Here is a 13,923-nt window from a genome sequence, read left to right as displayed (position 1 = left end):
TTCGGCAAATCCAACTCGCAAGTGTAGCACCTCCAGAAGTCCTCTGAGCAGGGACTGCAGGACTGAGCTCGTCTATGGTCACCCTGGGCAGCTTTTAAGATTGAGATTCTTTCGCTAAACATGAGCCGGCAGTTCCCAGGGGGTGGCTGGTGATTGCAAAGCTCTTATTAAAACAGAAGAACCAGCTGGTCCTGGCAGGATTCTGATTCCCAATGGCATTAACAGTATTACAGCCATACAGGAGGGGGAGGATGGCCCAGGGCTCAGTGTGCTAGTCTGGGGTTCAGAAGACTTGGGATCAATTCCCTGCTTTGGCCCAGGCTCCCTGTGTGGTCTTCAACCAGTCATCTACTGCAGCTTTTTACCAGTAATCAGTAGAGAAGTAGATAGGCACCTCACAAGAGATTTTAAAAAACTGCCAATCCCACTAGGCTCTGGTAGGGCCCTAAATGTCTTTTAAAAACCTGCTCCTTTATAAAAAAAAAAAAAAGCCATGCACCTCAGCTTCCCATCTACCCCACAGTCTATTTCGCTATCCTGCCAAATGGGGGTAGTAGCACTGCAAAGTTGGTGAACGCCCCAATACTCACTTCACAGCAATGCACCTGAACAAGAACATCACTTCCATGTGGACCCAAAGGGCCAAGCTCACCCCTGAGCAGAGGACTTGCTCCACGTAAGCCCTCGCTGGAGGTCTTCATGCATCTGAACTGGCACTTCATCCTTGGGCTGGCTGTGTTCGCTGTCCAGGGGGAAATATCCCCAGTGCCTTCAGCGCCATCAGCCAAAGCCACCAGGATCCTTCACATAACATATTGAATAATATCTTATTCCAATGTAGCAAATCCCCAATTTACATGGGTGTGAATTCTGTTCTCAGTGTCACTGAGAGCAGAAGTTGGCTCAGGCTGAGTGGGTTGCATGCTGGGGCACAGCAACATGGGTTTTACACCATTTTAAGTCTGTCTAGCCAGATCCGTTGGTGCCAGTGGAGCTGTACGGGCTTACAGGCTCTGGCTTCAGTAGCAAAGCTTCTCGTTTGTACCAGTGTGGGGGAGCTGACCCCAAGGGCATTAAGTGAGATGTTTTTACATAAGAACATAAGAACATAAGAATGGCCATACTGGGTCAGACCAAAGGTCCATCAAGCCCAGCATCCCATCTGCCGACGGTACATCTCAAAGAGGTGATGCTGAAAGGTCTAAGGCAGGGTCAGCAACCCCAGCACACATGCCAAGAGCAGCACACCAGCCGATTTTCAGCAACACGTGAGGCAAGAGCTCAGCTTTGCCCCATGCACCCAGGAGCTTGCTCAAAGCCCGGCCACCTGTGTATTAACAAAATACCAGCTCATGCTACTGACCACCACCAAAACAGTAAAGCTCCACGTCTTCATTTGTGGATTAGTGACACTGTTGTAAGTTGGACTATTATTGACTTTAAAAAGTATCACTGGCACTCAGACCGTGCAGAGAGGTCAAAAGGTCAAATTTTGGCCCTCTGCCTTGGAAAGGTTGCTGACCCCCTGTCTAAGGGGGCTCTGCTGTATCACTTGCCAGGCAGCAAGTGGGGAAAGTACAGTGTTTGGAGGGATTGTCACAGCTATAAGAAGGAAAAAGTAATCCCCCCACAATTCTTCTCTCTACTTCAAGGGGACAGAGTTGATACTCAGAACCTGGACTCCATCCTGGCTCACATGGGGATCTACTTAACCAATGAGGAGCTGCATGAGGCACTCGCATTCACAGCGGTGGATGGTGAGTCTTTTGGGCCTCCTGGGCTCTGTGGAACAGAAATCTGAGTGAAAAACTGAACCGCACTTTCCCTTGCAGCCGACGGGCAGGTGAATCTGAGCGAATTCTTGCAAGGAGTGAGCGCTGTCCAGCCTACCACCCAAGGACCCAGTGAGCAAGAGCTTTATTAAAGAGTCTGTCTCCATCTGTCTCTCTGGGCCAGAGTCTCAGCTGATGTAAATCAGCAAAGATGTGTTGGCTTCCATGGAGCAACGCCAGGTTTCATCTGTGAGGATCTGGCCCTCTCTAGCCCAAGTTGAAATAAAACTGTCTATGCTTGGGACGTTATCTGGCCCTTGATGTTGTTGTATCTGGAGCCAAATAGATAATGCTACATGTTGTATGTCATTTGGCATCAATGTGTAGCCATAGCTGTAGCTTTACTACATTGACATTCACTTTATTTTTAAGAGGAAGAAGTTAATGTCCAAGAGCTTGACTCCATGCTGGCCAGCCTAGGAATCCGTGTAACTGACAAGGAGCTGCATGCTACAGTTAGTGGTGAGTGTTAGGAAACTGTCTCCGTGTTGGTGAGTGAAGCAAGTGTTTGTACTGTCTGAGCAGTGTTATGGGTACACAAGCCCAGGCAGATCCAGTTCTAAGCTGGATCTAAATCCTAAGGGGCAGATTCTGGGGATTCACTCAGTGGACGACAGACTTCAATCCTTCTCTTGGGAGTTCGTCTCTCACCCCTTTGCTCTTTTGGAAGGAGCATGTCGTGATTCTCTGATTGTCTCCTCTCCCTCCACAGCACCCCTAAGCATGGCTGAGTTTCCTTGGCTTTTCCCACGCCCCGCACACTTCCTGCATTCAGGGCCTGATTCAATACCAGCTGAGGCCTGAGTTCCTTCCTAAAGATTCACTTCTTCCACTGCTCCTACAAGAAATGAACCAAGCCCCTCCTCTGTGGGGAGACCTGTGCTGCAGTCAGGGGTGTGATTGCCACTCAGGTCGGTGTACGCACACTGGCTTCAGTCTAGACCGGATGGCTAGAAATAGCAGTGAACACGTCAGCAACTTCTGTCCAGGCTAGGAACACAAGTCTAAACCCAGGGTCCCAGGCCATCGTGTGCAGCCCACCCTGAAACCTGGGCTGCTCTGACTTCACTGCTAATTTTAAACCCATCTAGCCAGATTTAAGCTAAGGTGGGTAGTCCGTGCTGCAGTTGCACCTCTGACTGCAGTGCAGGTGCACCCTGTGTTATCTCTTCTTCCCAGGGTATCTGTTTCCATCACAGGGCACATGCTCCGGTCTGTGTCTTGTGCAGTGCCACATGCATCATCAGCACTTCACAAACAATCAAGCAAGTCCGTGGCTCAAATCTGACTTGAAGAAACATGGGACATGTCAAAACTATGGGAAGAAAATTCCAGTGTCTGGTCCGCAGCCTGACTGCTGGAGTTGAGGCAGTGCAGTGCAGTCGGGGCCAGGCTGCCTCTGGACATGACAGCCAGCATCTGCTTCCCTTTCCCTTCATCCCAAACTTTTCTGTGCTTTGCAGAAGCCGGAACAGTGAATGTGAAGGACTTCATGAAGGCTCTTAACACCACCCACTGCCTCCCCAAGGCTCAGAGTGAGTTGTAACCATGGGATACAGAGATGGACATTGCGGGTTAATATGTGAATGTGGAGCTGAGTCTAGAGGGAGTCCACGCTAGGGTAATAGGCAGAACATTGAGAGGCCACCAGAAGAAGCGAGTTTGGCTTTCTCCTGGGGTCCCTCTGTATTTAGGGTTGGCTGCTACTTTTTCAATAACAGCCATTTGTTCACTTCCTGGAAGCAATGGCATGGAAGGAGGAGTCACGGTGCTGGAGTCTCTCCAGAGGCTTGATAAAGACCCAGGTTTTAATCCTTTCTTTTACCACAGGATTCTTGTGTCACTGTGTCCAAGTCACCCAGGCTGTGTCTACACAGCAGCATTATATCGTAATAAACTAGTCTGGAAGAGCTATTCCAGAATAGCTTGTTTGGAAGTAATGCTACTATGCACAAAATGCATATCAAATTAACACTCAGCTATTTTGAAATAGAGCATCCAGGCACAATAGAGCTATTTGGGATTAGAGCCCTTGGGCGCACTATAGCTTATTGTGAAATACCCCTATTCCCTGTCTACACATATTTATTTCGGAATAGGCGCAATTCCATGTCGAAGGACGTGTACCTATTTTGAAATAAACCATCTACTATTTCCAAATTATTTCAGAATAGTGGTCACATTATGTAGATGCTTCAAAGTTATTTTGCAATAGCAACTGTTACTCCGAAATAACTTTGCTGCATAGACACACCCTTAGTTTCTCTGTGCTTCTGTTCCCCACCTGTACCTGCTAACCTTCTGGGCACAGTAGGATGCTCAGATACTACACGGACTGGGGCCAGACAGATTGCAGCTATGATCCACTAATAGCAGGTTCTGCATCCAATAACAAGGTGGCCCCATGAGGAGAGGACCAGGACAGACCCTGCTTAGGAGCGCAGTGTTGCTAATGAGAGGACTTAAAAGTTCATCAGTTCCCTTTGGCCCATCAGTCCCAGCCACATGTTACAAAGGGGTTTCTCAGCTGCAGTTGTCCTTGGTGATGGCCTGATTCCCTTCGTGATCCCATGGATGCAAATCAGGAGTCGCTCCCCAGAGTCAGTGGCTGATGCTGGTGCAAAACAAGTGCTGGCAAAATTAAGAACAGGCTCAGAAGCAGAAGGAGATAGCTGACACGAAGCACCCTGGTCTTCAGTAATACATTGGGGCAGGGCATGTAGGGTCATGTGCTCCCCTAGATGGGTCATGTGCCCCCTTAGATTTTAATTGCTGAAGCAGATGCCCTCACGGGTCATCTGTGACCCTGGTCACTGTTCTGCAGCCATCGCTTGCTGGTGGTTCCCCATGGTGACATGCTTAGAGATGGGACCCTGTGGGCAGAGAGCGATGTCTCTTAAGAGCATAAGTACATAGGAACAGCCATACTGGGTCAGACCAAAGGTCCATCCGGCCCAGTAGCCTGTCTGCCAAAGTGCCAGGTACTCCAGAGGGGGTAGACCAAAGACAATGATCAAGCAATTTGTCACCTGCCTTCCATCTCCAGCCTCTGACAGTCAGAGGCCAGGGACAACATTCCTACCCTTGGCTAATAGCCTTTCATGGACCTAACGTCCATGAATTTATCTAGCTCTTTCTTAAATTCTCTTATCGTCCTAGCCTTCATAGTCTCCTCTGGCAAGGAGTTCCACAGGTTAACTATGCACTGAGTGAAGAAGAACTTTCTTTTATTAGTTTTATACCTGCTACCCATTAATTTCATTTGGTATCCTCTAGTTCCTGTATTATGGGCACAAGTAAATAACTTCTCCTTATTCACCCTCTCAACACCTGTCATAATTTTATATATCTCTATCATGTCCCCCCTCAGTCTCCTCTTTTCTGAACTGAAAAGTCCCAATCTTTTTAGCCTCTCCTCATATGGGACCTGTTTCAAGGCCCCTAATCATTTTAGGTGCCTTTTTCTGAACCTTTTCCAGTGCCAGGATATCTTTTTTTTAGGTGAGGAGACCACAGTATTCAAGTTGTGGGCCTACCATAGATTCACATGGGGCAGTAAGATACTCCACGTCTTATTTCCTATCCCTTTTTTTAATAATACCTAACATCCTATTTGCCTCTTTGACTGCCTCCGCACACTGCATGGATGTTTTCAAGGAACTATCCATGATAACTCCAAGATCTCTTTCCTGATCAGTTATAGCTAAATTAGCCCCCATCATATTGTAAGTATAGTTGGGGTTATTTTTTCCAGTGTCCATTACCTTACACTTATCCACATTAAATTTCATTTGCTTGAATGGCTTCTGCTGTCTGTCTCTCAGCCGTGCCGTAAAAGAGGCAGAAATCCTCTCTGGGTCACAAGGGTTGCTGGGAGCTAAGCATTGGGTGGGCACATGGCATGATGAGGTCATAATCGCATGGTCTAATTCCCAGAACTGAGCAGGGCTGGTGAGTTGAATGACGCTGTTGTTGGTTGCCACTCTCTGGACATCCCAAAGCTGATTATTAACCATTGTTTAACCTTTTGTATACAATCTCTTGCACAGCAATGGGGATTTAGGACACTAGTCAGTTGGGTAGGACAGTACCCAGGCCTCTTTTTCAGGTGCATTATGGCAGACTTAGCTGCTGGGTAGAAGCCCCAGGGAGGTGGATATCTCATGGGGGTAAGTCAAGCCTCCAGAGAGCTCTGAGTACCTCCAGCCCAGGGCTGCATAAGCCTGCAGGAGTAGCTGCCAGTTACAGAGCTGACAGCCCCGATCCATGAGGTGAGGTAACAAGGAAAGAATGGGGGAACGAGCTCTCTTAGCCCACCCATCCCTTTCTGAGTGCCTCCCCTGGCGAGGGAGGGAAGTGCCATTAGTACGATTGTGTAGCTGGGGAAGAGGAGTTCACAAAGCAGGTGCATAGCAGCACATCAACTGAGGTCCCCTCCTGAGTCTGCACAGTGGCCTTCCTCTTGCCCCATCCTCTTTAATGCGCTCTCCAGTCCCAAGCTCTGAGGTCAATGATTAAAGTGGGGGGAGGAGGAGAAGAGCCTCTGATCCTCTCTGCATGTTTGTCTTACACCCCAGAGGGACCTCAGACGGCCTTTGGTCCAGCCTCTGAAACCAGTATGACCTTGAAGTCCCTGCCGAAGAAGATGATGTTGAACTCCCTCCCGAAAAGGACCAGCAGGTGTGTGTGGATGTGTCAACGTGGCCATCACTGTGGATTGCCAGCTCCTCTGAGCTGGAGCCCAGCCTGCTGGCCTGGCAGTAAAACACCCCACCCACTGGTTGCACTCATTAGCATTGATTAGCCATTTCTGAAACAGTGGCTATTGCCGCTGAAGGAGCTGGCTTCCTTGGACTCCCCCCAGCCCCGCTATGGCTGGGATACTGAGTGTGTCTAATGGAGTTTCCATCTTCCTTTTTTGCTCTTGTTTTTATAGCAAATATAAGCACACAACAAAACACAGCGTATATATGTGCATGCACGAGATAGCAATAGCGCGTCAATGACAAAATTCAACCTTCATTATTTGCAAAAACCTGCAGGGAAATATCCCAACCTCAGTCAGGTCATACAGGGCACCAATTAGGAAAGCGACTAAAATGATAAATAAGTGTGGACTTAAGCAATGAATAACACGAACTTATAAATACTCAATGGCAAAAGTATGCAATGGTTTCAGGTATGACCAGAGAGCCTCCTAATTTTCCCAACAATTTCTTTTCAAAGTCATTTTTTCCATTCATGCAGGATCAGGGAGCTCATGAAGCCAGTCAATGAATGAGAGAAGAACTGCAGATTTCCATTTCTCAAAATAACTCTTTTGGCCTTGACAGTAGTTACTGCAATCCGTTTCTTACTGTAAACTGGTAACACCAACTCATCCAGCATCCCTAAAACTCACAAGCTTGGAGAAGGAAGTGTACTTAAAGTTTCTGAAAGCGCAATGAATCTGGTGTTATAGAACATGTGCCCGTTGGACAGGAATAGAGGATGGGTGAAGAGCTAGGCGCATGGCTGTTTGCATCTGCAATATTCACTGTGCATTGCTGATCTAGCTTTAAACAAACATGTTGGAGTCCAGTAGCACCTGCATAATACCTTGTTCTGGAAGAATCACAACGATAAAACACTTGAAGTATCTTTTGCATTAAGCCAGATATCCTCCCCGGTTTTTGTTGTGATAGTAAATCTATGTTCTTTTTCCCATTATTTCTTAACATCCTCTTCTAGAGGTGAAAGAGTTAGAATGGGCCAATTATCCCCTAACCAGGCATGAATCCTTGAACATAGCTGCTGACAGAAGGAACCATGAGACAGTAGCAGCAGGTGTTTGTTACATGTGCAATCAAAGGAGGCTAGTCTGTCACCTTGTATTATAGCTCTACATTTTAAAATCTGTTTTCTAGCCACATTGTCTTAAGCATGGAGTTGACTTTAATACTGATGCATAGATTATCCCACAGCCGTATGAGAAGAGAATTAATTAGTAAGATCAAATGCTGTAATTGTCTCAGTGCATTGCAGGATGCGAAGATCAGACTTTTTCTTAAGAATGTGGGGAGCTACCTACGGCTCATGAAAGAACAGAGGGAACCAAATGGGATAGCTAAGGTTTTTTTCTATCTCAAAGCAAATGGAGGGGAACCACTTGGAGAATTCCCCAGTTGGAATATGGACACAGATCTGGCAACCCCATTCATAATATCTTTGTCTGACCCAGTTGAATGTAAATATGACTGGGCTCAATAGGAACCAATCTGCACATTTGGCATTTATAATGTAGGAGGTTTTCATTATTTGGGTCCCTTGTGTATGTTGTCTCTAAATCATCTATTTCCTTGGCCAAAAAGTCGAATAACTTGAATATTTCTCTGTTTTTTGTTTTGTTTTGTTTTCTTCTTTTGAGAAGTCCACTTCACGCATACACCCCTTTCAGCAGCTTTCAGAGCTTCCCAAGAGAGGTATCTGAGCTAAATGCGTGTTTATTTTCTTGTATGAAGTCAGAAATGACTGAATCAAGTATGCAGTGAAATTTTGCATCTTTGAGTAGTATCATGTTCAGTTTCCAGTGAAGACTTTAATGAAGTGTAATTAGGGTTAATGATAAGGAATGTATGAGGAAGGAGAAAATCCAGTTAAGTGTCTTTGGGTTAAGCTTAGATGTGGAAGTAACAGAGGTGATGTTGTAGTTGGTGTCTGTTATAGACCACCAGATCAGGGAGAGGAGATAGATGAGGCTTTCTTCAGGCAGCTTAGTGACGCTTCCAAATCACAGGCCCTGGTTCTCATGGGAGACTATAATCATCCGGACATTTGTTAGGAGACCAATACATCAGCACACAGACAATCCAGGAAGTTTTTGGAGAATGTTGGGGATAACTTCTTGGTACAAGTGCTGAAGGAACCGACCAGAGGCTGGGCGCAACTTGACCTGCTGCTCACAAATGCTGTGTCTACACGTGCCCCAAACTTCGAAATGGCCATGCAAATGGCCATTTCGAAGTTTACTAATGAAGCGCTGACATGCATATTCAGCGCTTCATTAGCATGCGGGCGGCAGCGGCGCTTCGAAATTGACGCGCCTTGCCGCCGCGCGGCGCGTCCAGACGGGGCTCCTTTTCGAAAGGACGCCACCTTCTTCGAAGTCCCCTTATTCCCATGGAATAAGGGGACTTCGAAGTAGGCGGGGCCCTTTCGAAAAGGAGCCCCGTCTGGACGCGCCGCGCGGCGGCAAGGCGCGTCAATTTCGAAGCGCCGCTGCCGCCCGCATGCTAATGAAGCGCTGAATATGCATGTCAGCGCTTCATTAGTAAACTTCGAAATGGCCATTTGCATGGCCATTTCGAAGTTTGGGGCACGTGTAGACGTAGCCAAACAGGGAAGAAATAGTAGAAGAAATAGAAGTGGGAGGGAACCTGGGCTGCAGCGACCATGAGATCGTAGATTTCAGGATCCGGACGAAAGGAAGAAGGGTGAGCAGTAACATACAGACCGTTGATTTCAGAAGAGCAGACTTTGACTCCCTAAGAGACTGGATGAGCAGGATCCCTTGAGAAACGAAGATGAAGGGGAAAAGAGTTGAAGAGAACTGGAAGTATTTTAAAGAAGTCTTACTGAAGGCACAGGAACAAACAATCCCGCTGCGTAGTAAGAAGTGCAAACATGGTAGGCAACCAGCTTGGCTTAACAGGAAAATCCTTAGTCAGCTTAAATTCAAAAAGGATGCCTACAAGAAATGGAAATGTGAACAGTTGACTAAGGAGTATAAACATACAGCTAGAGAATGCCGGGCAGTAATCAGGAAAGTGAAAGCACAGTTGGAAGTGCAGCTGACAAGGGATGTGAAGAGTAACAAGAAGGGTTTCTACAGGCATGTGAACAATAAACAGGTTATCAGAGAAGGTGTGGGGCCATTACTGGATGAGGGAGGTAACCTAGTGACAGATGATGCAGGAAAAGCTGAAGTACTCAATGCTTTTTTTGCCTCAGTCTTCACGGACAAAATCAACTTCCCCATGATGGTCCTGGATGATGCAGTATGGGAAGGTGGAGGGCAGCCATCTGTGGGGAAGGAACAAGTTCTGAGCTATATAGAAAAACTAGATGTGCACAAGTCCATGGGTCTGGATTTAATGCACCCCAGGGTACTGAGGGAATTGGCAGAGGTCATTGCTGAACCTTTGGCCATTATCCTTGAAGACTCTTGAAGACTGGGGGAGATACCAGATGACTGGAAGAAGGCAAACGAAGTGCCCATCTTTAAAAAAGGAAAGAAGGACAATCCAGGGAACTATAGACCCGTCAGCCTTACCTCAATCCCTGGAAAAATAATAGAAGGAATCCTCAAGGAATCCATTTTGAAGCGCTTGGAAGAGGGGAAAGGGATCAAAAGTAGCCAACATGGATTCACCAGGGGCAAGTCCTTCCTGACCAATCCATTTAGCTTCTATGATGAGGTAACAAGCTCTGTGGACATGGGGAAGTCAGTGGATGTGATATACCTTGACTTCAGCAAGGCTTTTGATAAGGTCTCCCACAACACTCTTATCCATAAGTTAAGGAAATATGGATTGGATCCTTGGACTATAAAGCTATGTCTACACGTGAAGCCTACTTCGAAGTAGCCTGTTTCAATGTGGAGACATTGAAATAGGCTATTTCGATGAATAACGTCTACACGTCCTCCACGGCTGACAACATCGATGTTCAACATCGACGTTGCGCAGCACCACATCGAAATAGGCGCTGCGAGGGAACGTCTACACGCCAAAGTAGCACACATCGAAATACGGATGCCAGGCACAGCTGCAGACAGGGTCACAGGGCGGACTAGCGCTTCTAGGGCAACAGCTAGCTGCTCCCTTAAAGGGCCCCTCCCAGACACACACAGCCTGCACAGCACGCGGTCTGAGGAGCCATAGGCACGCAGACCTCGGGCGACGCAGTCATGAACCCCCAGCAGCAGCAGCAGCAGCCAGAGGTCCACCCAGCCCTCCCTGCAGGAGCAGGGCTCGCCCTGATCCATGCCATGCTGGAGGCAGCTGAGCACCTCCTTGCCACACCGGAGGAGGAGCGGCCTGCAGGGGAGCAGGACTCAACCCCCAACCGTGCAGCACCCCAACCCCCCCCACCTCACACGCCGCCGCCTGTGGAGCTACCCCACCAGCACCGACTGGTGGGAGCGGCTGGTGCTTTAGGAGTGGGACAACGACCGCTGGCTCAGAAACTTTAGGATGAGCCGGCAGACATTTATGGAGCTGTGCCAGTGGCTCACCCCCGCACTCAGGCACCAGGACACCGCCATGCGGCGTGCCCTCCCAGTGGAGAAACGGGTCGGCATTGCTGTCTGGAAGCTGGCCACTCCAGACAGCTACCGATCTGTGGGCCAGCAGTTTGGCGTCGGTAAGGCCACCATCGGGGCTGTCCTCATGGAGGTAAGAGGACCCACGGGGGGGGGGGGCAGGGGGGCCCTGGCAGGGCAGGGGAGGGGATGGCAGAGGGGCCCGGGCAGGGGAGGGCCACGCACACCCTGCTCACCCCTCATTGGTGCTCTCCCATGTGCTTTCCCTGCAGGTCGTGTGTGCCATCAACGCCATGCTCCTCCCCAGGATCGTGAGGCTAGGGGACCCAGATGCCGCCATTGCAGGCTTGGCCTCGCTGGGCTTCCCCAATTGCTTCGGGGCTCTGGATGGGACTCACATCCCCATCCGCGCCCCGCACCACAGTGGAGGACGCTACACAAACCGCAAGGGCTACCACTCAGTGGTCCTCCAGGCCTTGGTGGACAGCCGGGGCCGTTTCCAGGACGTTTATGTGGGCTGGCCTGGCAGCACCCACAATGCCCGGGTTTTCCGGAACTCAGGCCTGTGCCGCCGGCTGGAGGCGGGGACCTACATCCCCCAGCGGGAGATCCCTGTGGGGGACACCACCATGCCCCTCTGCGTCATCGCAGATGCGGCGTACCCCCTCCGGCCCTGGCTCATGCATCCGTACACGGGCCATCTCTCTGCCAGCCAGGAGCGCTTCAACCAGCGCCTGAACCATGCGCGCCAGGTGGTGGAGCGCTCATTTGGCCGCCTCAAAGGGCGCTGGAGATGTCTCCTCACCCGCCTGGATGTGGGCCCCACCAACATCCCCCAGCTTGTGGGTGCGTGCAGCGCCCTACACAACCTGGTGGAGAGCAAGGGGGAGGCCTTCTTTCAGGGCTGGGCTGTGGAGGCCGGCAGGGCCGACGTGCAGCCACCCGCTGCCCCCAGTTGCCAGGTGGACCCCGAAAGGACCCGGGTCCGGGAGGCCCTAAAGGCCCACTTCGATGAGGCCGCAGGGTGAACTCTGCCAGGCCCCCCACTGCCCCCACCCCCTTCCTCCACAACACTCCCTGCCCCTACGCCCACACCACGGAGCACCCAACAGCACACCCCCCCCCGCCACCACTTTTCCTGGACAAATAAAAGCATGCACTTGTTGGTAAAATGAAACTGGTTTTCTTTGAACTGTTTTTTTAACAAATAACAACAAACTATATACAAGACCTTCTAACTAAACTATTATATAAGTGAATAATAAAAAAGTTTACATATATTATATGTACAAAAAACAGAAAACCAGGGATTACAAGGAAGGGGAGAACTATTTACATGGGGGGGACGGGGCAAATGGGGGGCACAAATAAATAAGTCTCAAAACTATATACGGGGGGGGCCATGTCCTGGGCCCCATGCCCCTATAGTCTGGCACTGGGGGTGGGCGGCCGGGAGCCCCGCCTCGGCTGCAGCCCTGTCCAGGGCTGGCTGGGGGCTGGGCGGACCAGAAGATACGTCCGGCGAGTCTCAGCTGGCCCCAGGTGTCCCTCAGCGGTCCGGCCCTCGGTGGCTGGTGGTGGGGCGACGGCGGACGGCGTGGCGACGAGCGGAGCAGCGGGTGGCGCAGCGGGCGGAACACTCAGGGCGGGTGCAGCGGTGGCCGGCGCGGCATAGGGGGCCAGGTAGTCCACGAGGCGGTTGAACGTATCCATGTAGGCCCCCCATGCCTCTTGGCACCAGGCCAGCGCCCGCTCCTGGAGGTGGAGGCGGCGTTGGTCCACCCGCAGGCGCTGCTCCGCGACCTCCAGCTGCCGACGATGGATGGCCAGCAACTGGGGGTCCGTCGCCAGCGTGTGGTGTTGCTGGGTCCGCCATCTTGCCCGCCGTGGGGCTGGTTGGTCCTCCGCCGAGGGGCTTGCCTGGAGCGATGGCCCCAGAGGGGTTTCCGGGACCACTGAAGCCTCGCCGGCACTCTCTGGTCCTTCCGATGGTGCAGCTGCGGAACACAGGAGTGGGGGAAGAAGAGTGGAGACAGGCGTTAGTGTGGGCCCCGAGCCATGGCCTTTGTCCCCCCACCCCTGTGCTGCAGGTTCCCCATCCCCGTCCCTGGGAGATGCTGCTGTGATGGGGTTCACGGGTCCCCCTGCACTGCACCCCGTCCCCTGGCGGGAGTGACTCTCACTTCACTCAGCAGGGTCTGACAGAAGAGGTTTCTTAGGCCACAGATGCCCAGTTTCTCCCAGGAGTGACAGTACAGCAGTCAGAGACAGTCCTTCCAACCCGTCCTGGGGAGAAGACCCCAAGGGGTGCCCCTCTGGGGTGTAGCTTTCCCCCTCCTCAGGCTGGCTGCCTTCCAACTCTCCCTTCCCCTAGCCTCTACCTGCGGCCCCTCCCCACCCCCCCGGATTCAAAGCCAGCTCGGTTCCTCCCTCCTCTTTGTTCAGGGCAGAGGTGTCACCTGCCAGTTGTAGCCCCAGGATCATCCTTTGCCCCTGGGAGCTATTCAGCTTGTTGCTCATATCTAGCCTGAGTCTTGCATTTGCACTCCCCCCACTCCATCACATGCTGCTGCTGCTGCTGCTGCTGCTGCTGCTGCGGGGTGTCCCACCCCCTCCTCCCGGGGGACCCTAGAGGTTCCGCTCCCCCCAGCCCCAGGGATGGGGCATGGCACTGTCGTGCTGGGTGGGGGAGGGCAGGGGCTGATGCACTCCTGTGAGGGACATGGCACTGCTGTCCTTGGGGCCATGGACATCTGGGCATGTGGAGGGCCCTGGCCACATATCTATTAC

At 51.0% G+C, this 13,923-nt stretch overlaps 1 protein-coding gene across 1 annotated transcript in view; it reads left to right on the top strand.

The window, feature by feature from the left end:
- EFCAB3 (EF-hand calcium binding domain 3) overlaps positions 1-13,923 on the top strand; it is a 41,862-nt gene that overhangs the window by 10,447 nt on the left and 17,492 nt on the right. Inside the window, exons 5-6 of the mRNA XM_074978709.1 lie at positions 1,653-1,757; positions 3,296-3,367. Of these exons, the coding sequence (XP_074834810.1) occupies positions 1,653-1,757; positions 3,296-3,367 (177 nt within the window). The remainder of the gene's footprint in view (positions 1-1,652; positions 1,758-3,295; positions 3,368-13,923) is intronic.

Source organism: Carettochelys insculpta, chromosome 28, assembly GCF_033958435.1.
Source record: "Carettochelys insculpta isolate YL-2023 chromosome 28, ASM3395843v1, whole genome shotgun sequence".
NCBI classification, from domain to species: Eukaryota; Metazoa; Chordata; order Testudines; family Carettochelyidae; genus Carettochelys; species Carettochelys insculpta.
This window is presented reverse-complemented; position numbering and strand designations above follow the sequence as displayed.